This window comes from Mastigoproctus giganteus, chromosome 11 (genome assembly GCF_048544385.1).
Source record: "Mastigoproctus giganteus isolate SK-2022 chromosome 11, ASM4854438v1, whole genome shotgun sequence".
In the NCBI taxonomy this organism is placed as follows: Eukaryota; Metazoa; Arthropoda; class Arachnida; order Uropygi; family Thelyphonidae; genus Mastigoproctus; species Mastigoproctus giganteus.
Genome location: NC_143585.1, coordinates 138,615,034 through 138,642,136, shown reverse-complemented (window position 1 = coordinate 138,642,136; position 27,103 = coordinate 138,615,034). Strand labels below are relative to the sequence as shown.

The 27,103-nt window shown below is 39.9% G+C and overlaps 1 protein-coding gene across 1 annotated transcript; it reads right to left on the bottom strand.

Annotated features, from left to right (window-relative positions):
• Window positions 1-7,068: 7,068 nt before the first annotated feature.
• Window positions 7,069-25,629, bottom strand: LOC150078470 (uncharacterized). Its single transcript, XM_090384749.1, has 5 exons — window positions 25,411-25,629; window positions 22,694-22,911; window positions 16,816-16,912; window positions 8,728-8,937; window positions 7,069-7,720 (listed from the first exon to the last, which is right to left on the bottom strand). Exons 2-4 carry the CDS (start codon window positions 22,886-22,888, stop codon window positions 8,735-8,737), a joined length of 495 nt encoding a protein of 164 aa, XP_090240875.1. The 5' UTR covers window positions 22,889-22,911; window positions 25,411-25,629; the 3' UTR covers window positions 7,069-7,720; window positions 8,728-8,734.
• Between the last annotated feature and the right edge of the window lie 1,474 nt (window positions 25,630-27,103).

Genomic DNA, 27,103 nt, shown 5'->3' with positions numbered 1-27,103 from the left:
TTTAGTCTCCAGATCATACTGGCACACCCAGCATTCGTCATTTGTCAACCAACTCATCAAAAAAGATCTCAACATCTGCATTACACAAATCCAACAGTTCGCCAGAACATTGCATTCGACATTGCTTCTGCGAAGGCATCAACAATCTTGGAACCCATCCTGCGGAGACCTTAGACATGTGCAGATGGTCATGTAAAATGAGTCTGCGCGGGTTGAACAGTGGTATTGTCACCGTCCTCCCCACACTGGGTGGAAAAGTCCCGGGTTCGAATCCCGTCGATGACTCGAGGAATTTTAATGGGCTTTTTTCACTCCGTGGCTGAGTTAGTCGGTCTCAGGCGTAGATAGCAAGGTTTCCCCCAGAATCTAGGGTTTTTCGTCCAGAACAGACAAATCGAACATAGAACACACCCAATTTACAGTCAACATAAATATATGAGGTAGATGTAATCATTTACGGGGGACCCTAATATCATGATTTGGTCATGTAAAATGCTGTGGGAAAACTCCTAACTAATTCCCACCGCATTTGCGATTAAATGAATTGTCACATGTCTGTCACTCAGCACCAGCTGCTCAGCCTTTGCAACCGTCTCACTTTCTATGGATGTCGATGGCCTTCCTTCTCTTGGTTCATCAAAGACACTTGTACGACCGTACTGGAACTGCCGTTTTCCACTTTTTTACATTGTCATAGAATGGACAATTCTGCTCACACAGAGCTTTCTTGCTCTGCAAATGCAGGAACTTGATCACTGCTCGATACTCCACTTTGTCAACCATAGCTTCCTTCCTCGGATTCCTGGCTCCACCTCTGGTGTACGATCCCCTATGGGAATGAGATTTCACATGTTAGTTATTGAATATGTAGACAACTTATATTAAAAACGGCATCTTCCTATTGATGTTTTATCTAGGTCAGGGTAGGAATTTTGCTAGTAGGGAAAAGGAGGTGATTATCCCGTTGTATAAGACAATGGTCAGGCCTTGAGTACTGCGTACAGGTCCGGATGCCTCATTTAAGGAAGGGTATAGAGCTGCAGGAACGAGTACAGAGAAGGGAAACGAAGGGGGTGGGGTCTTCTTACCAAGAAATGCTTAAGTTCTGCAAATTTCAGCGGCTGGAGACTAGACACCTGCGAGGTGATCTGATTGAGGTGTACAAGGCCTTGAATGATTTGAGTAGTCTCAATTCTGATGGGATTCTTCCGCTTGCTCAGATTACGAACTTGAGGGGGCATAAACTGAAATTGAGAAAAGACAGTTGTGGAATAGATATTCGGAAATTTGCCTTTAGCCAGCAAGTCGTTGATTGCTGGAACAAACTTCCATCTGTCGTTGTGGAAGTTGATAGGTTGAATAAATTTAAGGAGGAACTGGACAGGCATTTGGAGGGAATGGTGTGATTTTTTTTTTTTTTTTTTTGGCTGATGCTGCATAAGCTCATACACTTGCTTTCTTGCATCACATGCCACTACTACTACTACTACCCTCGTATTGAGGAATATTTGGTTATGTTGCGCCTTCGATTAAGTATTACTTTAGATATTTTTTATGATATATACGCTCTTCACTATCAGAATTAATTGTGTCCGTTGGTAGCTGTGTCCCGGATTTTTCACGCTTTTTGCTTTTTTCTTTTTTTTTTCCACTTCAAATAACGAAAAAGTTTTTTTTTTTTTGTTTTACCCATTGAGAAGATTGGGTAAAACTGAAATTTATAAATCGTGAAATCTAAACTGCAATATTTATTCAAATTTTAACCACAAACTCAAAAATTTCAGTCCAAATACGACCAAAGAGGTCCATCCTCACCACAAATAGCCAAAACCGAAAAATAAGAGATAGATCCACGGTGCTTTTTAATCGAAACTTCCTGTATTCAATTTACTATAGAAGCAGACCACTTTGATTTTGTAATAGTTAACAATGGTTGTTACAAGATCCACATTGAATACTTCGTCAGAGGATATCGTGACTCAGATAGAAATGGCCTTAGGCGATTCTCGTGAGTCACGAGTTTTTGTCTTGCAAAGGTCAATCTAATCGCTAATCATTGCCCAGCTGACGATTCTTTTCTTTGTTCTCGATGTAAGGAGTGTGCTGGCTGATATTAAACCTTGGTGCATTACTAGAAGAATTTTAAAGTTACTGAAGAAACGGGTGCTTGCTCTAAATAAAAACCAGTAATTCGTAACGTCAGGAACTGAAGATTGCAGGTGATGTACTCTCGATTTGAGTCCCAGAGCCGAATAATCAAACGCATACTTGCTCTGGTTCAAAAGGATTTAGTTTTATGGTAGACTCCATTTTCAGGAAAACGGGTAACATTTTTTTAGTAAAGATGGAGTAGAATTAGAGTGTCTCTGCCAGGAGAAAAAAAAAAAAATGCCTTGATTTAGGTTAGAATTCTGTCCAGGCAAGATATGAGGGATTAAATTCTGAAAGAAGACTTGTGGATTAACTGAAGACTTGAGGGAATCTGCAAGGCACTGGGGACTGAGGAGGATTTTTATTTTAATGATACGGGTTTTAGCCCGTATCATTAAGAATACCTTAAGGGTTCAGGGAAATTGCTAATTAGGGGGACAGGGGTAACATAGACACGCATTTTTTCTAATGATATTTGACAAAGTAAAACTTACACGCATCTTTAGAGTTCTTGTTATCCTCCATAACAATAGTTTCGCTACTTGTCACTCGTTAGGAAAGGTCTGGGTTTGATTTTACAGATGTGCCGCCGTAGCCGAGTGGTCGGGTGCATGTGCGTTGAGTGCACCTGACCTGACTGATAAATACGGTACTGTTTCTTCAGAGTATAAACAGAAAATTCATTTTATTTTAAATAAAGTGTGTACGAGATGGTATTGGGTGACAAATCGCCAGTGGTCATCACTGCCGCTAATCAGAATTTTGCAGGAATTATGAACTGTTCATAATTATGTTAATGAATTGATAGACACTACAATATTATATCACGTGTTAGATTAAGTTTCTTCTGTGGTCTCCTCGTAGGCCTGAAGACGGGACCAGTGAGTCCCCGAAACGTAGCCATAAACAGTTATGTGTTCGGCATTGAGTGGTTCAATTCCCTTAAAACTTAATCTTACTTGTGGTACAATAGTGTATTGTAATTCAGTTCATTAACGTAATAATGAACAATCACGTTTACCCCCTTTTTTGACACTTGATGATGGGTGGTTATCGACTAATGAGTCTGACTTCTGTATTTGAGAAGAGGCACCTTCTCTATACTCGTGACATTCCTACCATACGACCAGAATAGATCATACGATTACGATCTATTCTGGAAAAAGGATGAACGCCCGTATACTGTGCAACGAGATTCTGCCTCTTCCGTGGACCACGCGCAAACTGATGAACATGGGGGACGGTCCAAAATTTCAAGCAATACTCATGAAGTACAGCCACGGCAATAACAGACTTGTGAGAAGACGAGCTGTCCTAATGAAACAAGACTCCTTTGGCGAGATTTCCTCGGCGTTCGTTTTTGATGTTTTCATGGAAACGACTTACAAGGTATGCGTAATATATCTCTGCGACTGTCTTGCCTTTCTGCAGGTAATCGACTAGCAACACTCCATCGGCGTAACCCTGAGAGCAGACGGGATCCATTTGGCTTTCTTTAGAGGGGGAGAAGAGCCGTGTTTCTACTATTTGGACTACTCCTTTGTCTCTGGCTGAAAGTGATGGACCCACGTATCATCCATGGTCACAAACCTTGCAAGAAATTTGCTGAATCTTCTTGAAAACGATGCAAACTTTCACTTGATTTGACTACTCTTGCGCTTTTGATTTCCTATCAACAAATTTGGGACCCCATTGTGCTGACACCTTTTCTATAACAAGAACCTCTGTTATTATGTGGTATTAATGTTCAGATGAGCTGGTCCAAGACGAACTGACACTCCTCAATCTCATTACCAGATCATGCACACGTCAGTATCTTGTGCAGTGATGGAAGTTGCAGGTCTTCTACAGCATGGATCATTTTCCAGGCTCTCCCTCCTCGTTAAAATTCTGCCACCTACTTCTTAACCATGGCAGGGTATCCTCCCCCAACGTTGTAATTATATCCGCTTGAATTGCCTTTGGCGTTAGTCGCTTTTTTTGCAAATATTGGATGACTGCACAGTGATTAATTTTGTCCATCTTTCCTCATCCACACAACTTTGTTTCCTTCAGGAACTGTAACTAAAAACGACCTTATTGAAACTGTATTAAACATGATTTGAAGTGTTATACATTAAGTATAAAAATTTTAACCCTGTACCACTACTTTTTCATACTCAGGCCACGAACATTTCAAACATCAATCGTATTTCAGATGCGACTTCCAGACCTGGATACAGTACTGTAAGTGTGGTCGTGCCATCGCCTTGCAGGTAGGGACCAATAACCTCTAACCTCCTTTCACCTTCTTCAGAAATTCGAATAACTCATAGAATGAACACCATGAGCTCACCTTGCCGCCTGCACTGAACTTTGAACTTTATACCTTTCTGTACGGTAATCCTCAACTCTTTCTCATGCTGAAAATTTTTATTCCCCCAAGTGAATAAATGACCCCTGAATTTTTATGCCCCCAAATGTAATAAAAAAAAAAGAAAAGTAGACAAAAGAAAATAGATAAATTACGCGTTTCCGTCGCGTGAGGAAATTGTCCAATTGATTGAATTTTTTATATTGTCAGCCTCACATACCTGTGGAGAGAATTTATTCCAGTAATCAACAACTCGCTGGCTAAAATAAAACTTTTCAATAATCTGGTTTTAACCTCTTCCTCTGTAACTGATTTATGGCACCTACTTCTGGAATTATGTTAAGATATTCCCAAGCAATCCTGGAAGTAACCCCAAAGAATAAAATCACATGTGACAGTGACTAATTGACTGCCAAATTATGTAAAAGTGACCCGTAAGCCTCCCATTGGAAAAGCAGTTTGCCGACAGAGTCGGAGTGGAGAAGATGCTTTATCAAAGGCACAAGATGCTCGGTTTTCAAGATAACTAAGAACCCATGATATGGCCCTATCTGCCTGTTGCTCTCTGAAACTTCTTTTCAAAGATGAAGCTCAAGGAAATATTTTTGATGACTTAAGAGATGAATCAGAAATCACAGGAGACACTGGACAGCATTATGAAAGGAAGATGATAGGCATGTTTTGACTAAGACAGAATTGGTGGGCTCAGTGTATTAAGGCCCCCAGGTGGGGTTTCCGAAAGAGACATGATGTAAAATTAGTTAAGTCTAACGAGCTCTTGTTTCTAAATTCTCATAACTTTTGACCGGGTTTCTAAATAGTTTCTGTTACTTTATGATGAATTGTTCATTTTGAAAGTAGCTTTTATATATACTCCCTGGTATTTTATGTATTTAAATTGATTTACTTAAAGTACCTCTATTCACTGTATCTAGTGATAAGTAATTAATTTACTGGGAGTTTTACTATGCTGTCCATTTGTGGGCTGAATTCGTCTTATGGTTGTCGTCTTCAAGACCTGCAACATCATAATATTCGCTTCGATCCTGACGTAGCACTTTATTATATTCACATACCGTATCTTCAGCATATGCCATTATAATATTTTAATTTGCAATTTACCATGACTACCAAAAATAAAGACCATAAAGCAAATTCTGAAGAAGTTTGTTGATGTGGGGACGGTGGAGCGCAATCTATCAAACCTGATAGACCTTGTATCTCAAAGACTTCTGCCAATTTGGAACTTCTAAGAGAGGATATCGAAATAATTTCAACGGAAAGCGAAATTGTGAACTTAAAATACCAAAGAACAAGAGTAAACAGAATCATGGAGAACGTAAAGAGAAGGTCTATCATCCGTTGCTACAAAGTTTTGATGAAGACGACCAACATAGAAAATTGGAACAAATTGTGGAACAGTTTTTGACTGCGAGCGTTACAAACCCAGATATCGTCGACAATGTTCTGTGGACTGATGCCACATTTGAACTAAATGTAAATCTCCATAAATGTGTTTTAACACTCTTTTAAGATCCCTATTTATTCTTTAACAAGGATTTCAGCGCTCCTGATTTGATAGTCTTTGAAATTGGTACAGCATATGTTCTGGGACCTATTTTCTTTGAGCGAACTAATAGGAGAAGACTATCTGAGACTGCTAAAAGACAAAATCATTCCATTAATGCGATCCAAATCAATTTTCTGCGTTGCTTTTTTATGCCGGATGGAGCACTAGCTCACTCTGCAAAAACTGTCCACAAATTATTAGAAGAAAAGCTCCCAGGTCGATGGATGGGACCAAGGCGTGTTCCAATCAATGGCCACCGCGCTCCCTGGATTTAAAACCCTGTAATTACTTTTCTGTAGGGATTCTTAAAGATTAAAGTATTTAGTAATGAGCAAAGATTTCTGATGGAGCTTCTGCAGCCAATGGAGAACTTTTAGAAACCCTTTTGAGGAATTGTGCCCTGCTGAGTGTCGCTTTGTGCCCAAAAGACTATAATTTAGGAAATACCAAAATTTCTTTTCTTATTGTAAAAGCGTGTCCCTGGATCGATTCCGTTGCGAGCGCATTAATAGGTCACACGTAAGGAGTTATTTAGCTTTGGATTGTGTAAAATTTACGCTAAGAAAAGTCATGACCTGTTTGATTTGATCTACATGTGCCCAAAGTATGCTGGTTTACGAAGAAAGAAAAAACTTTATTGGAAAATTATGAATTCAGTATCAAACCCAATTACACCATGTAATTGGTTTGATACTGAATTTCATAATTCTTTCCAATATTTTAACACACACACAAAAAGAAACGTCCGCAGAGATCGTTTAATTCTGACACAGTCTTTTTTCGGACCCACACCTTGGTGAGGGGAAGAAAGAACATCGTTATCTGATTCTTACAATCCTCTCTACCTGCGGATTGCACAAGATGATCAGCCTTCGATATGATTTTCCATACACGTTTCATTGTGTTCGTTAGATACTGGCATCAGAGAAATATGAGAACAGTAAACACAGCTTAAAAAGAACATTTTAATTCAAAACAAATTCTTTAATCCCTTCGATTATAAAAGTATCCAACTTCTGTACAAACTGTATACCTGCAACGGTATAGATCAGAACAACAGGCCTCTTTCAGCAGCAGACGAAAAGTTCCGTTGATTAACACTCAGTTGCTTCTTGACCAGACACATTCATACACAAAACCCACGTGTGGGCAAGCTCTTCTAGGTCCCAGTTTTTTGTTCATCTCAACTCTGACAGATTCAAGTTCATTTATCTTCGGTGGAAGGCAGTTCTGCGAGATCTCTTTCGTAGATCGAATGCTTACAACTCAAATAAGACACACCTTCCATTCGGAAGTCAGTTCGTCGGGGGATTATGTTCAGTTCCACAAACACTAAGCCACTGTTGCTTGAACAAAGGCGTGGGGTTGGAAGCCCTTCGATTCGTTTCTGATTTTATGTCCAACCTCCAATGAAACCGACATAGTTAACGGTACTGGCAGATGGCTCTTCTTGGCTGAGGAAAAGGTCAATCTTTTTACACGGGTACGTATGTCCACGGAGATGCACTTCGCTGTCTTTTGTGGAAGGTGAAGGATTCTGCACGCGAACTACATTTTTTTCATTTCGAAGCGAAGTGCGTAATACAGATTGAAATTAGTGGTTCATCAGGTGGAATTTCGTCGATCTTTACTCTGATGAGGGTGACCTAAAAGAGAGAAAAATAAAATCGCATTGAGTATACGCTTACTGTATTTGCCAGGCTGAAACATGATAAAAAAAGAATCAAATTCAATTAAAAAAAAAAAAAAAAAAAGGACGCTAACTCCAAAAACTATACTGTTTATTGGAACTTCCCAGAAACATCTGGATACTTGATAAAAAGTGTTAATGAAGATAGTTCACTACCTTCTAAACTTCTCTGACCATATATGACGGTCCCAGAGCGTAGGGACAGTCATATATGGTCAGAAGAGTTTATAAAAAAAGAAATTCGGTTAGAAATGTGCACATTGAAATTAAGAAGAAATCAATATAAATTTCATTTGTTTTTCTTTGTTTTCATTTAATTCAGTTATTCATTGGGAGAGGGAAGACGTTTGTCCAACATTCAGTTGATGTATGAAGAAAGCAACTCGATCTTAGAGAACTGCTGAGTAGTAGATTTGTGTATCCAATGCCCTGTCATGGCTACGAATAGCTCCTCTAATCCAATGAGTAAGAGGATAGCTGTCCAGGACTCCCGATTTCTTTCTTTTTTTTTTTTTTTTTTTTTTTTTGGACTGTGAAAACAACCCTCTTAAAGTATTGAATAATACCCAGTCTTTTCTCTGAAATCCGTTTTAAATCTGTCTTAAAAGGTGAGAATATCGGGTCACGCCATGAGGGTCCATGCCTACCAAGACAAAGTGGCCAAAACATTACTTCGGCCATTTTAGGTCTCCCTTACATAAGAAAATATAGTATGTAATAAACGACTATCCTAGAATACTGAACATTCATAGAGTTCCTTCAAAGTCTGTCTGCAGAAGTTGGGGAGAGGCTGTTCCCGATTATTAATCGAATTTTTTTAATGCAAATAAGAAAATCTTATTTTTTTCACATCGATTAATGTGATTTATTCCTTTTAGGGTAAGAGAATCAACCCACTTCGAAGTGAGATGACATCGAAGAGTTGATTTCCACTCCTTATTTTTTATGACGATTACAACTTACCATTTAATCAAGGTTTTCTTTTCTGCTGCAGCCTTAAAAGATAAGAAGGAACTGATCGCGCCCTCTCTCGAGCAGTCACCGAACTCGATTCAGGCCTCTGAGACGAATGACCAGTTGTGTTTTCTGAAGAACTCTGTGGGGTGGTTACAAGGTGGCGCACCAACTCGCGAATCTGCATTTGACCTAATTGGTTGACATCGACTCCCGAACCTGAAGAACAAAAAAGAGAAAATATATAAAGATATACTGCTGTAAAAAAAAGAAAAAGATCATAATGAAAGCAAGTTATGCTCAAAATAAGTTGATAAGAACGCAGAAATGAAGGCGGTGACTGATTCAGCGTTTTCTTCGAGTTTTAAGTGATATAAAACTAGTTTTGTTAAAAGGGAAACGAAGGCCTTGCAGCACAGCAGTTGTTTAGCGAACTCTTTTTATCTATAAGAATTGGAACCTTTTCTTATCTTCTCTCGTTTCGAAGAGTAATTATCATTTACTTAATAAGATTGATCCTTTTATATCTTTTCGACCAGCCTATTTGACAAACATAAGCATTTACTGTTAGTGTATATCGACTAGGTTTGTTCTGAAAGCGAAAAAAATCTGGAGATAAAAAAAATAAAAAAATAGCAATAACTCGAGTGGAAAGAGTGATCGATGAGCAGATGCAGACACACCCAAGCTTTGGTCAGCTGCTGAAGTAGAGAACGTTTTTTGTAAACAGAGTATTTATTAATTTCGTCCCTTCCGTTTCGCTTAGATAAAATGCACCCCAGTGCGTTCATTATCTCTTAAATACCCCTGAAATGTGGACACACACATTGGCTAGCATGGAGGTCTGACAGTTTTCGTTCCTATAACTTCCTGCCGCCAAAAGCTTCTCCCTGAAGTGACCTTGCACGAAAGATACACATCCAGGGTGGTCTTTGGTGTTCGAGTCTCAGCCTTGGACTGGGAAATCAGGACCCCACAAGTGGAGACTAATTTGTCCATCAAAAAGATAGCGGAGCAATGATATAGATAAGCGGCGTTTAAGACGCTCAGCATCCCTAGAATACGCCGGCAGCACGCAGCAACATCGACGTCTTGGTAGGAATTCATACACGAGTTTAAACATTAAGGGCACCACCACTTCAACTTGGGAATATACGGTTGTCGAGCGTCACCCAAGTATAAAGAACTTTAAGATCATTAAATGAGGTTTGTAAATAACGAGTCCTTACTTCCAAAATGAAAAGCGATCCCATGTGACTCTGCCCTTCAAGAACTTTGGTGTTTGTAGTTTGATCTACTTGAGAGGATCTTTGAGCATTTTGACGGAGGGTATTTTTATATTTCTAAAAATCACTTTAAAATCAAATCATGCTCGTTCAAATTATAAAACCAGCTTTTAGATCTCATCTGACACAAACAAATTACAAACTGCCCAGTCCACCCTTCTCTCACGCCATCTTCCGTTTCCCATTAGTCCATGCATATATTTACAACAGAAGCAGTAACTACAACCGAAACAACAACCAACTGTGCGGTGTAGCAATAAAGTACCTGGACTGTGCTTTTGTGGTTCGATGAGGTTGAAAATAAATGGAAGCGGTGTTTTTTAGTTCAAAATTCCTCCAACAGATCGTGGTACAGAGATGATCAAATTCTACTTAAAGATTTACAGAAAATGAAGGTCCGTGCAATATTTGTGCCGCGAAGCCTCACGGATGAGTTGAAACCACTAGGAGTGACAATCTTGTCAAGTCTAGCTGTGGCGGGCACATATTGTATCTTTACTGTACAATAGAGATGTCTTCTTTTCTTCTTCCTCTGACTTCATCCAGACTTGTCAAGACAATCTTAAATTTCCTGAACTGTATTGTCACTGGAGATGAGTGTGGTACTTCAGTCTGACTTAGAGACAACGCGTCAGAGCATACAGTGGATTTCAAAATCATCACCATGGCCCGAAAAGTTTCGTTTACAGAAATCCAGGATCAAGACGATGCTGATCACGTTTTTCGACAAACACGTGTAATTCACAAGTAATTTGTACTTGAAGGGGAGAGAGTCAATGCTGCGTTCTACGTACAGGTGATTCAAAGACTATTGAAACGCATTTCCCGGGTGAGGTCTCAATTTCGGGAGATTGTCAGCTGGATTTATTGCAGGACAATGTCCCGCCCATTCTGCACTTGTTGTGAAGACAGAACTTGGCATTGCTGTTCAACCGTCCACTCTACTTTTCCGATCTAGCACCAGCAGATATTTCTCTTTCTCAAGGTGACAATTGCCCTCAAAGCCTCAAAGGAAACAGACTTCAGGATGTTGAGGACATAAACTTCAGGACTTATACTGCAAAAGGTTTGGAAAATACCAAAGCGGGGCAAATACAAAAAATGTGTTCATAATGAGTTTTCTTATATAAAAAAATCCATTCAGTATAACAGACTGAGTAAGTTAGAATTTAAGTAGCTCGTACTAGAAACACCCATCCAAAATGTCAAAAAATTGTTAAGCTCGAAATAAATTGTACCAAAGGCTCGAAATAATTTCACTGTTCATCAGATTATCACAACTTTGCTATAAGAATTATTTCGCTATGTTAGAACAATCGCAAACTTATTCACGGTACTTTCTGTAACTGAAGCCAGCCATTCCACGCAGATTTTTTTCCGTTCTTTTAATAGCAACAAGACGACTTTCTTGAGAAAGTTTAGTTGAAAGGGGTTTAATTGAAAGATTTAGAAATAGATTAATATTTGCTTCATGAATTAGCGATTTTTTAAGGAATGTTCTCAAAATTATATATATATTTTTTTTTTCCCTCTATTTCTATCGTAACAACGTACCAAGTATTATTTATTTTTATTTATTTATTTTTTTTTTTATGAAAACACCAAATTTACAGAACACGAGAGAAGAAAGTTGAGAAGTTGGAAGAAGATACTTGTTGATATTATACTTGAATTTCTGTAGATTGAAATTTTCAGGAAATACGTATGAAGGAAGATTGTTCCAGAAAACGGCAGTTGAATGAATAAATGAGGAAGATGAAAAGTTGGTTCTGTGGGTTTGAAGCTGGACAGTAAATGGATGTTGGCTGCACGTGTTCGGACTGTTTTGAAAGAGAGAGCGGGAATTATAGAAGCCAATTCAGAAGAACAGTGCCCATGGAAGTATCTGTAGAAAATGCATGCAGCAGAAAGTGGAGAGGCTCTGTTAGAGAGGAGTCATTACTTAACCTAACTGCTCTCTTCTGAATGGAGTCTAGAAGCCTCAGAGAGGTTTTGGGGGCACTGCCCCAGATGTGTGGAACAATATTCCATAGTAGGGTGGATTTGTGATTTGTTCAGAGTGAACAGCTGTTCGGAAGAAAAGTAACGATGAGAGCGAAAGAGAAAAAAACAGTTTTTTTAATGCAGAGGAAGCAATATTTGTAATGTGCTTGTGTCAAGAGAGATTAGAAGTCAGGATAATCCCCAATAGCGATATATGATCTTGCGTAGAAATCGAAGTATCATCGAAGATAAGCATAAGAGCAGAAGAATCCTTTTTGCGAGACATAAGACAGAACTGAGCGAGTTTCAGAAGGATTGAAATCAACTAAGTTATCTTTGCTCCACTGGAGAATTACCTGGAGATTAGCATTTTAGGATTTGGTAGAGGATATTCGAGAAATTGAAGCTGTTTGTGCAGGGCAAGGCTTCTCAAACTGGAATGTGGAAAGCAATGTGCTATTATCGGCAGAACTATGGATAAGATTTGCGGTCAATGGACGAAGGTCATTAATGTACAAGAGGAAAAGAGTTGCAGAAAGAACTGAACCTTGGGGAACACCTGCATTTGTGGAAAAGTTAGAAGACAGAGCACCATCTACCATCACCTGCAGTGAGAGGTCAGAGAGAAATCTGATACCCAATTACAAAAATCAGTTGGTAAACCATAAGATGGAATCTTACTTAGAATACCGTTATGTCAAACGCGCTCTTGAAATGTCAAGAACAACTTCTTGAGTTTCGCCAAATTTTTCCATTGAATTTGTCCATAGATGGGTAACATAAGCCAGAATATCACCAGTGAATCAACACTGACGGAATCGACACTGGCGATCGTAGATCAAATGGTAAGTTTCTAGATAGTTTAGGAGTTGGCGGTTAATTAATAAATAAATAAATTTTCTGTTTATAACTCCGGGACGATCAAACGGCCAGAGGAGTTCACAAGATAGACAGAATGCAAGAAACAGCACCGTATTTAGCAGCCACAGGCTTGAACTCCGGTCACTCAATGCACGTGTGAAAAAGCTTATGCACACGCGCGTCTGACCACTCGGCCTCGGCGGCCTCCATTACTTTAGAAAGAGTAGAAGTAATTGCGATGCCACCCTTTTTAGGAACTGGCTGGATATGAGCAAATTTTCAAGCAAAAGAAAAAAATACCTTTGCAATAAGAAAGTGAAAAACACAGAATAGGAGTAAGTTCAGAAGCACAGGTTTTGAGAACAAGTGGAGAAATACCATCAGCACCTGGAGCTTTGATAACCGTAATTTAAAAATAATAAATCCCCGAGGCCCTTAAGGGTGCTTCGAAACGGTGGAGGAAGCTGGATTTGGAAGAGCTAATCACTTGAGGAACACTTGCTACCCGAAGGTCAGACTTCTAACGTCTCATGCGACCTTCCTTTTCCAGATGTGTTTATTATTTATATTGAGGTCGGACGGGGGCGCTTTTTCGCCTTTTCTAACTTTTGTTAGGGGTCTGTTACACATTATTTGGCACATCTAAAGCTCAAAGTTTCATTCTGCGCATTAAAACATTCACGAAATACAGATCCATCTTTTTTTCTCCAATTTTACCAATACTCTGAGAAAATTTAAATTGCAGTACTGATGGCAAAATCGGAGTTTCCCTCCTGCTGCAACTGTCTTGCTTCATTTTACTATCTTTACTGAGTTCAAATGAGAAAAGAGCTTCAGCATTTTATTAATAACACAGTTAGTGTAATGGTTGTTATTCGGAGTTTCCATCTGCCATGATCTGATAATGAGCCCTAATTGTATGCTGAGCTGAGCTGTGTCTGACTGCAAATTCCATTCCCTAATCTGCCTCGGGGGAAAGGTTGAGCAGTGGGAAGGAGAAGGAAAAAGGAGATGAAACGTCACGCGCGCTGACCAATCCCGTCTTGCCGAAGTTCAGACTGAAACCTGTTCCGTCTTCACCTGCCTCGCACGTAGAGCAGCTTGTTCTAAGATGCAAAGCTTTCAACTGTCCCTCTAGGGAGGAAGGGATTTATAGAAGGCACGCAGGTGCGTTTCAGCAGCAAAACATCTGGATAAGGTTCTCACGGTCTGATAGAGGCCACTGGCTTAAAAGGACTCATTACGCGGGAATAAAACAGGTAGCCCGAGCAGATTGTCCGGTGTTGAATGCAAACGACCTAAGAAAGTGTTCTGAGCGTTGAATGCCAAGAACTTCGTGTTCCCTCCGCATAATTAATAGATGGATGGAAAATAAGAAAATGAGGAAACACAGAAAAGAAAGATTTTAACAACGAGCAATAACTCATTTTTAAAGTGCTGCGATTGGACAGCGATACCTTTTTAATGCGTTTCAAAATCCATTTAAAACTTGCCCTACTAAAAAGAAATTTATGTACAAATATTCTGTTAAAGGCAGCCATAAAGCCGACTTGCCAGAATGTCTCTCCATCAAGCTTATCTCTAATTCCTTCCATCCTGACTTTCTGCGTTTTTTTTTTTTTTTTTTTTTTTGTTTTTTTGTTTTTTTGTATTCATTTCACCACTAAACTTGAGTTTCCATCTTCTGGGAAGAGAGGTTCAACAGAAGATGTTTTGATATCAGCAAAACATCTGGAGGAAATTGCCATAGTGTGATCGATTTGTCTTGTTCTATAGATGGAAAGCGATCCATTAACTAAAATAAATTCGAACGATTAAGAATATAAGACATGTAAAAAAGCTCAATTCATCGTAATGAAAGGGTTTAAATTTCAAGAATTCTAGCCTTTATAGAAAATGACGAATGAACACTCAATAAGTAATGGTTGTCCGAGAGAGGAAAATCAGGAATAAGTGAATAATCTATCGATACAGTGTTTCTTACACACTTACGATACCTTAAAGGAACTGCAATACTGAAATTTAAGGAAATTCTGTTCATTCGACTATCTAAAACGAATCCAAGTTATATTTTTGAACAGAAGTGCTCTTAACTCTGCCAAGTTCAAATAAGCAGTTTATGCCGTTGCACAGCGATCCCTGTTGAAGTGCCCCTTCACAAGAATACCTCATCACCAAGGTTACAAGGGACAAGGTTCCCGCATTCTGACTTCTTACAATCCTGTGTTATTTCAGCTAAGCCAAGCATGCAGTCTACGTGCGTGACCTGCAATTACGACGATCCATTCATGTTCTTTGTCAGAGCAACGATGGCTTCAATGGTATTTTTCCTTTCGCTCGCAAGTAGTAGGAGAGGTTGGGGGTGGAAGACAAAGAAAAGACAGACTTGGCTGCCGTAGATGTGCAGCGATGGATGGAAGAATATCGTCAGAACAGCGGAGTTAAACAGCTTCCTGCCACTGTTTTTCGACACAGCTATCCGCCCTCACACCGTTTCCTTGAGGTGGTTAAGGACCGTTACGTGAGGGAACTCTGGTTCACTGAAAGCCGCACTCAAGCTTGAGGGTTCTTTTAAGTTTGTTGAAGCTTTTAAAAAGAAGTGTCATTCTCACTTTATCAAAGCTGTACGCCCCTCGCAACTTCGATTACTTTTTATTGTAATGCTTTGGGCACACCGCTGGCTTATCTTTCACCAGAATATCCCCCGGAAATGTTCTTTCGTTTTGTTCAGATAACGCAGTAAACTTCTTAATTTTCAGGCAGGTGTTGTCTGTGCGGGCGAAAATCTCATTCTGTTTGCGTGTATTTTGTCGGGAAACACGTCGAAGAAGAATATATCCTAAAGGCCCTCCTCACTCTCCTCATTCCACGTACTGTTGGCAGTTCTGACGCAGGAGAAAACAGGAATAGATCGACTGCAATGAACGTAAGACAATCTCTAAGAATGAAAACATTTACAACACGTTTGCTGCCAGTCAGAATGAAATTTCATCCACCGTGCGATATCCGAAGGTATGCGTATACTTGCCACATCGATACGGTCCATTCTCAATGCCCCCAATCTGTTTCCATGGCATCTGCGTTTTGTAGCGGACCTCCTGTCTCTCATCTTGGCAAACCGATTTCATTACGCCCTTCAGTGAGCAATGACGTTGCTTAGCAACTCAAAAGGGAAGTTTTGGCCTCTCATAACCTATGCGACACGTCATCTCGGTCTTATACTAAGAGGCACGGAGCCGGGCAGGTTCATGTCATGACTTCTCGGGCTGTGTTGGTTTATCACCTGCCGCCACGCTTCTGCCAGTGATGCGCAGAAGTAATGCGATCGGCACCTCCACGACACGATTCTGTTTCACCAGATGGACTCCTATTAACAGCTGACACGCATCACTCGCGCACTTAACACGGCCCATTAAACGATACTGAGACATGGCTGGCAGGTGGGTAGCCTACATTCGATCGCAGGCGACCGAGAAAACAGCTCTAAGCTTATCAGACACCACGTCCCATCGAAACACATTTAGTGGCATCGGTGAATTTAAAAAATTAAATAGATAATAATTTAAAAAATAGTGGAGTGTTCTAAGAATATACTTGTTCCGAATAAAATGCAATTTTTCATTCTATATTCGCACATTTTTTACTTTCTAAAGTATATTTGGATTTTATCTACTTTTATTTTTATGAAAATTAATTTAATTACACATTCTTGACTTTATTGAGTATTTTATCTATTTTTCTTTTTACAAAAAAAAAATTAATCAGCGAATTACTCCTTAAATTTTAACAGGGGGCGCACCGAACAGTTATAAAGGTTATCTGAAGGCCATTAAAAGACCGAACACTAACGCGTGTGCAGTATCACATCGATGATAGTTTTTCAGTTAACAGTTCTATCGCTTTGCTATTAATTTACAACAGGTTGTGTTACACCAGACAAAAACTGTTTTGGAAGAATGAAACTCACCTTGTAAACACTGTGGCAACCCCCTCGTTCTAAGCCTCGCGATTAGAGCACTGTGGAGATGATCGATGTAACGAATAGCCTCTTCGATCACAGTGACCTGCAATGAGAACAGAATCATCTAACGGCCCGAAAGAGAAGTGATATTTTAAATACTTTACTTTTAAATAATTAGCAGTTACTAATCGCTGTGCGAGAAATTACAGCTAATAATTGGCACAAAGGTTAAGTATTTATGTTGGTAATTTTCAGTCCTAAAATTCAAGCAGGGAAGTGACCTTGAAGTTGTTTATTTATTTATTTTTTAAGCAGAGCTACTTTTTTTTTCTGGTAATGAAAGTCACCTCTAACAGGAGAAAAATAGCGAATAGAGCGTGGCAGAAAAGTGATGTTCCCATAATTTGAAGTGTCCTGGCGATATATTCCAGACCCACTGGAGGAGGGGTGAACCAGCTGCCCTTTTAAGCTGCCAGACACAAAACATGTGCGACAGGTAGTCGGGCATCGCTGAAGGCTTAATGACTGTTTAAGAACGATGTCCAGAACACCACGCGGTTCCTGGAAGCTTCGTGCTCCTCACCTTCCAAACGGGGAGGGGGAGAACGCTCTTATTGAGGTTACAGGGCAAAGCACTGTCGTACACTATGTTTCGCAGCTCGAGTTGGAAGAAAACCTACACCTTCAGTTGTTTGGGAAAACGGTTGTTAGCATTAACACACTTTGAGAAGTGTTTACTCCTCCGCTGTGGCAGGCTGGAAGAGGTTAAGGACACCCCTGACCTCGCAGTTTCGGAAAAGTTCACATTCCCTAAGAATGTATGCGCAGTGAGTGGCAGCCCCTAATTTATAACTTTTCTAAAGATTGATAAAATATCAGTTATTTGAAACAAATCCACACCAATAAAATATACACAGGCAGAAGTTATTGAAAATTAAAACATGCTGCCTTATAAAGTGCTGTTTCTACGCTCTTGCCAAAAAAATTAAGAATCCTTTTGCAATTGGCGTCAACAGATAATATATAATTAAACGTATGAAATGCAAATATAAGTATGATGTATGATCGTAAGTTCTTTTGTAGCAGAAAAATACGATACGCTTTGGTGGAGCTTCTTAGTGGATGCGGTCATCGATAGGTGATCTTTCCGATTTTCAGAAAAGTGTTATTGTTGGAGTACGTTTAGCAGGAACCACAGTTGTGTTCTTTCTGCAAAAAAAATCGAATGATTTGAGTGGAGTAGTGCTGCTATCTCCAAGACTGGACTGTGGAACAGTGGAAAAAGATCTTGTAGTAAGAATGGTAAGGTGAAAGTGCGGCACGAACCTCTTGAAGGCATGCATCCAGATTGTCTCATATCTAACATTCAAGTATTGGGTATATTTAGTTGGTATGGACTGGGTCCGCTCATACTGATAGAAAGTCGTATTACCTCCAATAAATATCTTTCTGCCGTATTCGACTCAACCCTGCAATGCTTTATTTTCACCCGGATTGCGATTAATTCTTTCAAAACCACTACGCCACTGCCCACCGTGCAAAAATAAATCTGAATGGCTCTAGGAGCATTCTCAAGATTTCTAACATCAATCCTGGCCGCCTAATTCTCAGATTTGAATTGAATTGAGAATGTCTGGGATACATTGGAAAGAGCAGTTCTCTACCAACCACAATACAACAGCTGGGAAATATCGTGATGGAAAAATGTTATGATCCCACAAATTCTTGATGAAATTCATGCGCGTCGACTGCGCGGCATACAGACGTATATCTCCGTCTGTATGCCGATGCAGCGTTATGGAATGAACCCCGTCTGCAAGAATGTTAGTATGCATTCTTCAATGCTCTCCAGAATAAAAGGGAACTTGAGTCGAGCCATGAAAACAGTTACTAATTCTGAAGTTCAAGAACACCGCCAGCGACCTGAACAGAAAGCACTCGGGATCCATTGTGCTGCTTCTTTCACATTCTCATGAGTTTGTTAATGTTGAACAGTGATTCGTCTTAGCACATTACATATTTCTGGTGTTTTGACGTCGTTCCAGACATCACTGCAGACGAATATCTGTTCCTTCGCACCAGGAGACTTATAGATTGCCATACAGACGAATAGACCCACTGTCCGGTGCTACCTGCTTGTGTAGTAATTGAAAGTGGATTCCTGGCGTAAGCAAGTACTGTATATAGAACAATCAGATATACAATACCCTCTACTAGCATTGCAGAAGAATGAAGAATTCTTTCGCTCGTATGCTATGTTGTCTTCTGATCAATGCATACTTGGAGATTCTTTGCTGAAGTCCTCATGTTGATAAGTGAATGAAATCCATTCCCACTGCGCAATCACCTATGATCATGCTTTTCATAAGGTGACTGATGTTGCTTGCTTTTCCACAATATACCTTCATATTTCTTCAAGGCCTGAGTCACGTGGTACAACTGACGTTTCTTATTGTCGGCTGTTTACTCACAACCATAGGCGCGTAGATATCAGATCGTTGTGGTCTACGAGATGGGTAAAATAGTGCATGTTTTGTTGTCGATATCCCGACATAAGGGAGATGCTGTTCTGCACTCTTTATTCCCTTCAACAGCAGGTGTTTGGGGTTCTAAATTGTAATTCCGAGAATAAATAACAACTGGTAACAGCGGCCTAAGGTTAAATTAGAGTCGCTTTAAAGAAAACAGCATCGTCTCTGATTTTTCGGGATTTAGGTGTGTTTTTAATGGTTAGCGTAGCGCATTTACCGGATCTGATGGTGGGACCCTTGCAAGTAGCATGCATCTACTTATGCTAGAATGTCTATATTGCAACCGGAATTTATATCAGCAGGGCGGTGAAAAAGAACCATGATGAAACTACCCCCGTACTTGTGACATTGCAACTCGTGACATAGGCTTGTGGACTGAGTTGGGAGATGAGTAACTTTTAGAGCAGTTAATGAGATAGTGAAAGCGAGATGGTAATTATAAAAGATTGTTTGTTAAAACTGAGGGAATATCTCCTTTAAAACCTAAAAGAGATGCTATGGAATCGAATGCCATGCGATATGGAAGGAATTGTTTGGGTTATTGAAGTGATGGGAGAAGATTGAATTAAAATTATGGAGAAGTGGATCGAGAAATATGATATTTCATCCTCGCCTGCTGCCATACGTGTGTTTGGAGTGAATTTTCTCAATGAACCGGTGATCAACATTGTAGGCATGTAAATATAAAGAGCATCATTCTGTGCTATTGGCAGCTTGTTAGAAACTCTCCTGTCTGAAGATAATAATGTCGTGAGTTGAGCTAGTGTGTCCAACGTTCAAGGAGAGTTTGTTTTTGTGCATAGCTATCATTAATCTGAGGTCTACAATGGTCCATTATCGAGGGGAGATTATCAGGTTTTAGCTGCGGAAAAAAGTGCCACTTCCTTCTGGTCATCTAGATTGCGTCTAGTACTTCCCGTTGTGAAAAATTCCCAGGTTCGAATCCCGCCAAGGACGTGAGGAACTTTTATGGGTTATTCCACTCCGTGGCGAGCTCATGCAAGAGTAGCAGAATTTCCCCTTCCGGAAACTGGTTTTTCGTCCATCAAAATAATCAAACTGACCAGAGAACACACATGATTTATGGACATAAGATACATGGGTGGATGAGATTGTTCTCGTGTGACCTAATACGACAATTTTTTTGCCGTTCTATGGCCTGCGCTATCTCATAGCGTTATTGGTCTAGACAAGAGGGATCAAGCCATGTCCTCGTGTGTAGCACAGTTGGTAGAATCGCGTCCTCCTCACACCGGATGGAAAAGACACGAGTTCGAGTCCCGTTGATGACGTGAGAAACTTTTATGGGTCTTTTTTTTTTCACAACGTGATAAAATTTAGTCGGTCTCAGGCGAGGGTAGCGTGGTATTTTCTTCCGGAAACTCGGGATTTTCATCAAGCAAATAGAAAATCGACTTCAGAACACACGCAATTTACAGACTTAGTCGCTGATGCTCCTAAAACCTTACTAAAACAACAACGAGATCAAGCCTAAAGTCTTTTTTAAATTTTAGGACATCGGCCTGACGTAGCCGAGTGGTCAGGAGTGCGGTAGCACACGCTCTTCGAGTGGACCGGGGTTCGAGCCCCTGACCGCTAAATACGATTAACAATTTGTATTGATTGATTTATTGTAAATTCTACTGACCTGGTGGTCGTGCCGGAGTATAAACAAGGACATTTGGAGTCAAGAGTAAAAGTAAGTCGATCGTTGGCATTCACTTTGATCATGGAAGTGAATGCCATTTCGTATACTGTATTTCAAAAAGGTCATAAAATAGATCTCTCCACGTTGGAGAAATGGAAATATGCTGTTTGAGTTCCTTCTTAATAGGCGTCTCAAACAGCTGGACTCATTGAAGCTTGAGACTGCTTTTACAAGCACTGCAGTGGATCTTAAAGCAGGAGTGGTGGCCAATAGTTTCAAGCACGCAAAACTGTGGCTCTCATTTTGAGCACTGGATAAAATGGAAAAAAAAAAAAAAAAAAAACGACTTTTCTCTTAATCTTTGATAAAATTAAACAGAAAAGCTATTTGATAGCATTTATCTTCTATTGTGTTGGGTTTACTTCTTTTTGAATAATCCTGTATAATATGTTGCTGATTCCAAAATTTCGTTTTTTGATGATTTGACTCTTGGCTCAAAAAGGTTCCCTACCCCCCTATCACAGAGTTACTCTTCGAAGTAACACGCTTGCAGTTTACCTTCAAAGACCTTTATTAGATTGCTGGTCTTTGTCATGCCATATTTCCGTCAGGCAAATAACATCAATCATCTAGGAGAATCTTTTTAAGCATCGCAAATTTCTTAAGGACATTATAATTTTCAACATTTATTATTATTATTATTTTTTTTTAACTGGAACTGTTTTAAAGGTCAGTATAGACACTAGAGATTATATTCGTCAGTCTAATCATTGGTGACATGCAAAAGTTGGTCACGTTTACCAGTACTGGCAGAATACTCCACCGGAATTTGTAGACTGAAGTTCACCATAGTCAAATGCAGTAGATGTGGGGGAAATAATTCACCCCTTAGTCCTCTCAGATTTTACGGAGGCTACAAAAGGCTGACAGAGAGGTGCAATAGACTAAATGAAACTGCAGGGGTAACGTGCAACTTTAAATTACCCGTAAGCCCGGCTGTTTTTTTTTTTTTTTTTTTTTGTGGTAAGTTACTGAGCAATTGTCAAAACCTTATGGATAGCCCATTTTGGTTAGTGTTGGGTATGGTGTTAATATATTCTTTCGGGTTTCAGCAACCAGACACTAATTCTGCATCTGTTTGAGCAGCTAGGATTGAGGGCCGAGGTAAAATTGAAATTTTACTAGAGTCAATTGATATCTATAAGTTTATAAATAACAGATTGACATTTAACAATCTTATTAAAATAAAATTAAATATAGGGGCATTATCAGCACCATTCTGGCTCTCAATCCTAGAGGCATTTTGTTGTTCATGACTACTCGTGGGATCGAACCCAAAAGCAAGCCATAAAATTTATCGAATTGCTAGGAGTCTTATCATTGATCTTCTTTCTAAGAGTGAAAGAGACACTTGCAGAGATTCAGCTTTAGGGCTCGCTTTTGGATTATTGGGAAGTAAATTGCTGTCTTCGCTGGTTTATGATTGACCTGAAGGAATTTCTGCTTTCATTTACTTGATTATTTATATGGTTACGATGGAAAATATCTTATAGGTATTGCAGACTATTCTTCGTCCCGTCCCTTAACATTGAATTAAATATCTCAGAGGAACCTTAGTGATGATTAAACAGAAAGTAATTTGTTGCGAATACCAACACAGTCCTACAACCTCATTTAAAACTGCCAATTAAATATTTTGACCTACCCTTGACACATGCGGCTTAGCGGCTATCGATGGAACCATTGACCTTAATCTTTGGTATTCCTGCTGTTTCATCAATCTTATCCTGTTCCTTCGTTCTTTTTGTTGTAATCTGGCTAAATGAGATCTGTTGTATAATCTGGACCACCGATGATTCTCAGTTTTGACAGACTTCTCAAGGTTCTTGTTTTCCAACATATCGAAGTGCTTTCACATGTGTTCTGGAAAGACAGAATAAATTCAATTCATTAAAACATCTTATTATTAAGAGGCATTTTTGTTTTATTTATTTTTAAATGACAGATCTAGAAACTGCTCTGTTATATTCAGGTTTTTATAATGAGATAAAAGTGTACATTATCAGGTGGGACAAAGGAAGATTGGAGAGGATAGGACGAGAAAATGGTTGATATTCAGATAGAACATACTGGAGGAAGCACATTTTTCATGGAAAACGAAAAGAAAAGAGTGAGGGGCAAAATCTTTGCATCACATATTACTATGGCCCATGGTACTTAAAACAAAACAATCATACTTAAGGAAAAGATTCCCACGGTTTAAAAGCAGTCCTTCGAACAAGTCTTTATATCCGTAAACTGTCCAAGTGACCATTCAGTTTGTAAGGGTTTGTTTGAGGACAGCTGCTATCGTTGTTTACGATTTGTACTTTTAACGGAACTGTCAAAGCCCGCTTTTAAGGAGGAGTGGTTGAGTTCCTTGGACAACTGGCCGCCACCAGCTTTGCAGCTTATCTAGTTGGATGAATAGACTCCAATTGTCAAAACACTCAGTGCACAGATGTAGGCCTTGTTTTTGATATAATGCGCTGCCAGCGTGATGGGTGATGCTTTATATCCAATTAAGCTCTGGGAACATGCTGGATATGGTCATAATGAAGGATTACAAAGAAGACTCAAATGGATTCAAATAGGACTGAGATGAACTGAAATAGGACTCAGATGAACTCAAACAGAAGGATTCAAACGAACTCAAATAGAAGTACTCAAGTTGATGCTCAACTTGAGTCCTTCCATTTGAGGTTAAAAAAAATAATAATAATAAAATAAATCTGCACTTACATTTGCTGAACTACGCTGATAAAATATATAGTTTTTAAGCGTTTAAGAAATACAGCAAAAAGAAAAGTATGCCGAGGAGCTCGGAATAACAGGTGGCTGCAAGAGTGAATTCGAAAAGAAATCTTTACAGCAACACCGCACTTTTCGCGGTCTTTATGCTCGCTGTTGGGCGGACAACTTTCTCAGGTTAGGCACCGTACCTCTTCGTTGCTATGGTTACCTCGACGGTTACTATGGCTACCTATTTCTCGGGTTGTTAAGCGCGCGTTAGTATTGGAATTCCGAAACGTGTATCGGGACTTCGGCACTCCCCACGCACATCTCACAAAGGCTGCGCCAAATGGGGTGCATTTCGCCGTTCCCTTCTTTCAGCGTGTTTCTATAACCCCAGTATTTGGAACGAACAGCGGAGGAATCGATAGTCGTGACTGTGCGCTAGGAAGTAACGAATTTGGATACAGAGCTGTTCTGTGTATCCAAATAGTAGAGAGAGACAGAATGTCACTTTAAAAGAACTCGCTTATCTAAATCGTCTGTGTGTGCGAGCGCGCGCACCTGTGATGCCATGTAAAACAAGAAAACATCTAAAATAACAAACAGCTATTATGTTTCACAGGTTTGAAAAAAAAAAAAAAAAATGACGGGTTTGAATTACAATAGAAAATTAAAATACTTAAGTTTACGAAGCCTTATAAACGTTTCAGATTGGATGAGAAGTACTTCTTCAGTGTAGTACACTACTGGAATTCAACACATTCGAGAAATCACCAAAGAAAAAAAAAATAAATAAATCCGACTTTTCTAAAGGAGAACAAAACTCTGCTGATCATTCTACCTGGGAATTGGAGAATTCGCTGATTTCATTCTCCATGGGGCCTTCTGTTTAATTTCCCAGACGTAGAAAAACGTGTTTTCGTGTAACATGGCAGTAAGGACCGAGGTGAAATCCATTTATATTACAGGAGGAGGCCTCCTACAAGCTTTGCATAATCGCAGTTTCATCCGCTTGGGCCTAAATGTATACGGTTAACCGTAGTTGTTGCTGGCGGTACCTTAGTAACATCAAGATGGTAGTTACTGGAAGGATCCGCCATTAATCATTTTCTTCTCCCTTGTATAGAATATTTGGAATACAAAGATGATAGCAATGTGAAATATTTTTCGATCGAGGTTCACATACCATGGTAGAGTTGGTTTTCCACTCGTTGATTTCACCTTTTCAAGGTCAGAGTTCTAATCCCTCCAATGGCGGGAACCCTTTCTTGGCCTTTTTAAACGGTGCTGGGGTCTTTCGTCTCAGACCCAGCTACTAAGGTTTTTTCGTCCATGTTTCTCCATAAAACTGCGTACAACAGCATTACATTAAACTGCTATCAGAAACGTGCCACGAGGGAATTTTCAGTATTTGCTTCTGATCTGCTGCAGCCCCGCAAGAGAAGTGGGCGAGACCAGCTTGCAGCATATCAGTTGATCAACGTACCGCGACAACTGCTAGGCGAATTCGAAGGCCTTTCCATTGTACCCACGAATTCGGTCGCAGCCAAGAAACCAATCGTATCGTAATATTAAATACTAAAAGATCGCTCTTATCGGCAAATCCCCCTTTCATTTGGTTACTGACGAAAACCCTCGGATACTTACTCGGGCAAAGAATCTATCCTTGTCGACTGACAACGCTCGGTGTGTCTCCGCCCACAGCAACTGCCGTGTCAGGCCTGCAACGAGAATGCACCGTAAGTGACGTCCACACGTAAACAGAAGCACTTCCACGGACTTGGCGAGGCAAGGTTACAGCCCATGCACGAAACGTTGGGGTGCGTCCACAACTAATCACGGCGGGTCAACGGAAAAACGGCGACCGAACTGAACTCGGCGAACCGACGCTCTAATGTTAAGTATCGCCAAACATCCAGCGTTGTTGACGTCACCGGCGGACGGATACACGCCGGACGTTCGGAGGAGAAAGAGCTCGCGCAAAACCACGAGCGAATAATGACGTCGGATTCGAGAGTACGGAAGGTTGACGGCGCGAAGGGGGAGGGGATTCCCCGCTTAAGAATTCTGCGGAAAGCGGATTAAAAGAAATCGGCGAATCTTTTGCGGAACTTTTTCTCGCGGAAGAATACGTCCGTGGACGCAGGTGCTCAACAGAGGGTGACACGCGTTCACACAGGAACGAGCTCGCCGAACCACTCGTTCAACGGCGACTTTCGTTACGACACCATATGTTGACCGTCACTGGGAGAGGACGGAGATGTATTTACACAAATGCGCTGTAGGACTGGGGCCGGGCCTTGTGAGTTGCTGTCAGATCGGACACATATGGCCAGCGGTGGCAGCGTGGGAAAAGGCTACAGTAACGCACCGGGGCCTTTAGGTGCTAATTGTTTGAGCCCGCTACACTTATGACACACACACACACACACACACACACAACTGATGTTGATGGGTGAGGGACACTGGTGCGTTGGGCTCACCCCACTTTTGCCGCATACATGTAGTTGTCAGCACATCAAAAAGATACGTTGTTTGGGTGCAGCGCCAGCTTACAAGGCGGTTCGGTTGTCGGAGAAATATTTTCGAACTTTATTCTCTGTCACGTGATTTTTCAGTCTTAAATTAATCATCATTTAAGACTGGAAAATCTTCTCGATCACGAGAAGCTTTCCTGTAAACTGCAGTTTTTTTGGGAAGGAAAAAAAATCTAAAAAAAAAAACAAGAATTACTCGCACGGACCCCTTTTCTGCACCCTACAACAATTACGAATAGAAATTTGGTCCCTACTGTGTTTTATTCATCCAATATTACTGATTGCTTAAAAATATACGTGAATTGATCCCCGGTGAAAACAAAACTTTTTAATAACAAAAGCAAAAAATACGAATTACGAATAACACGAATTAAATCACGTGGTTTTTATCGCTTAAAAAATTCTTAATTTTTTTGAAATTATTTATTTTATTTATTTATTTTATTTATTTATTATTTATTTTATTTATTTTTTTATTATTTATTTTATTTATTATTTATTTATTTAATTGTAATTTATTAATTTAATTTTTATTGTGTATATAAAGAATTTTATTGTGCGAAAAGGTAACTTTTCCGGATTCCGTGTTGAGTCCTGTCATACAGTTCTGTCACGTGGAAGTTTCACTTTCTCATTTTAAAAAATAAAACAAAATTTCTGTTTCTATTTCGGTGTGGTTACTCTGGGTCCTACTAGCTTGCAGGATAGAAAATAAGATTATAATCGCATTTAACAGTCACGTGTGCTCGAACTGCGATCAACCAAACGCATATTCTAAAAGTTACATATGCTCACGCGTGGCT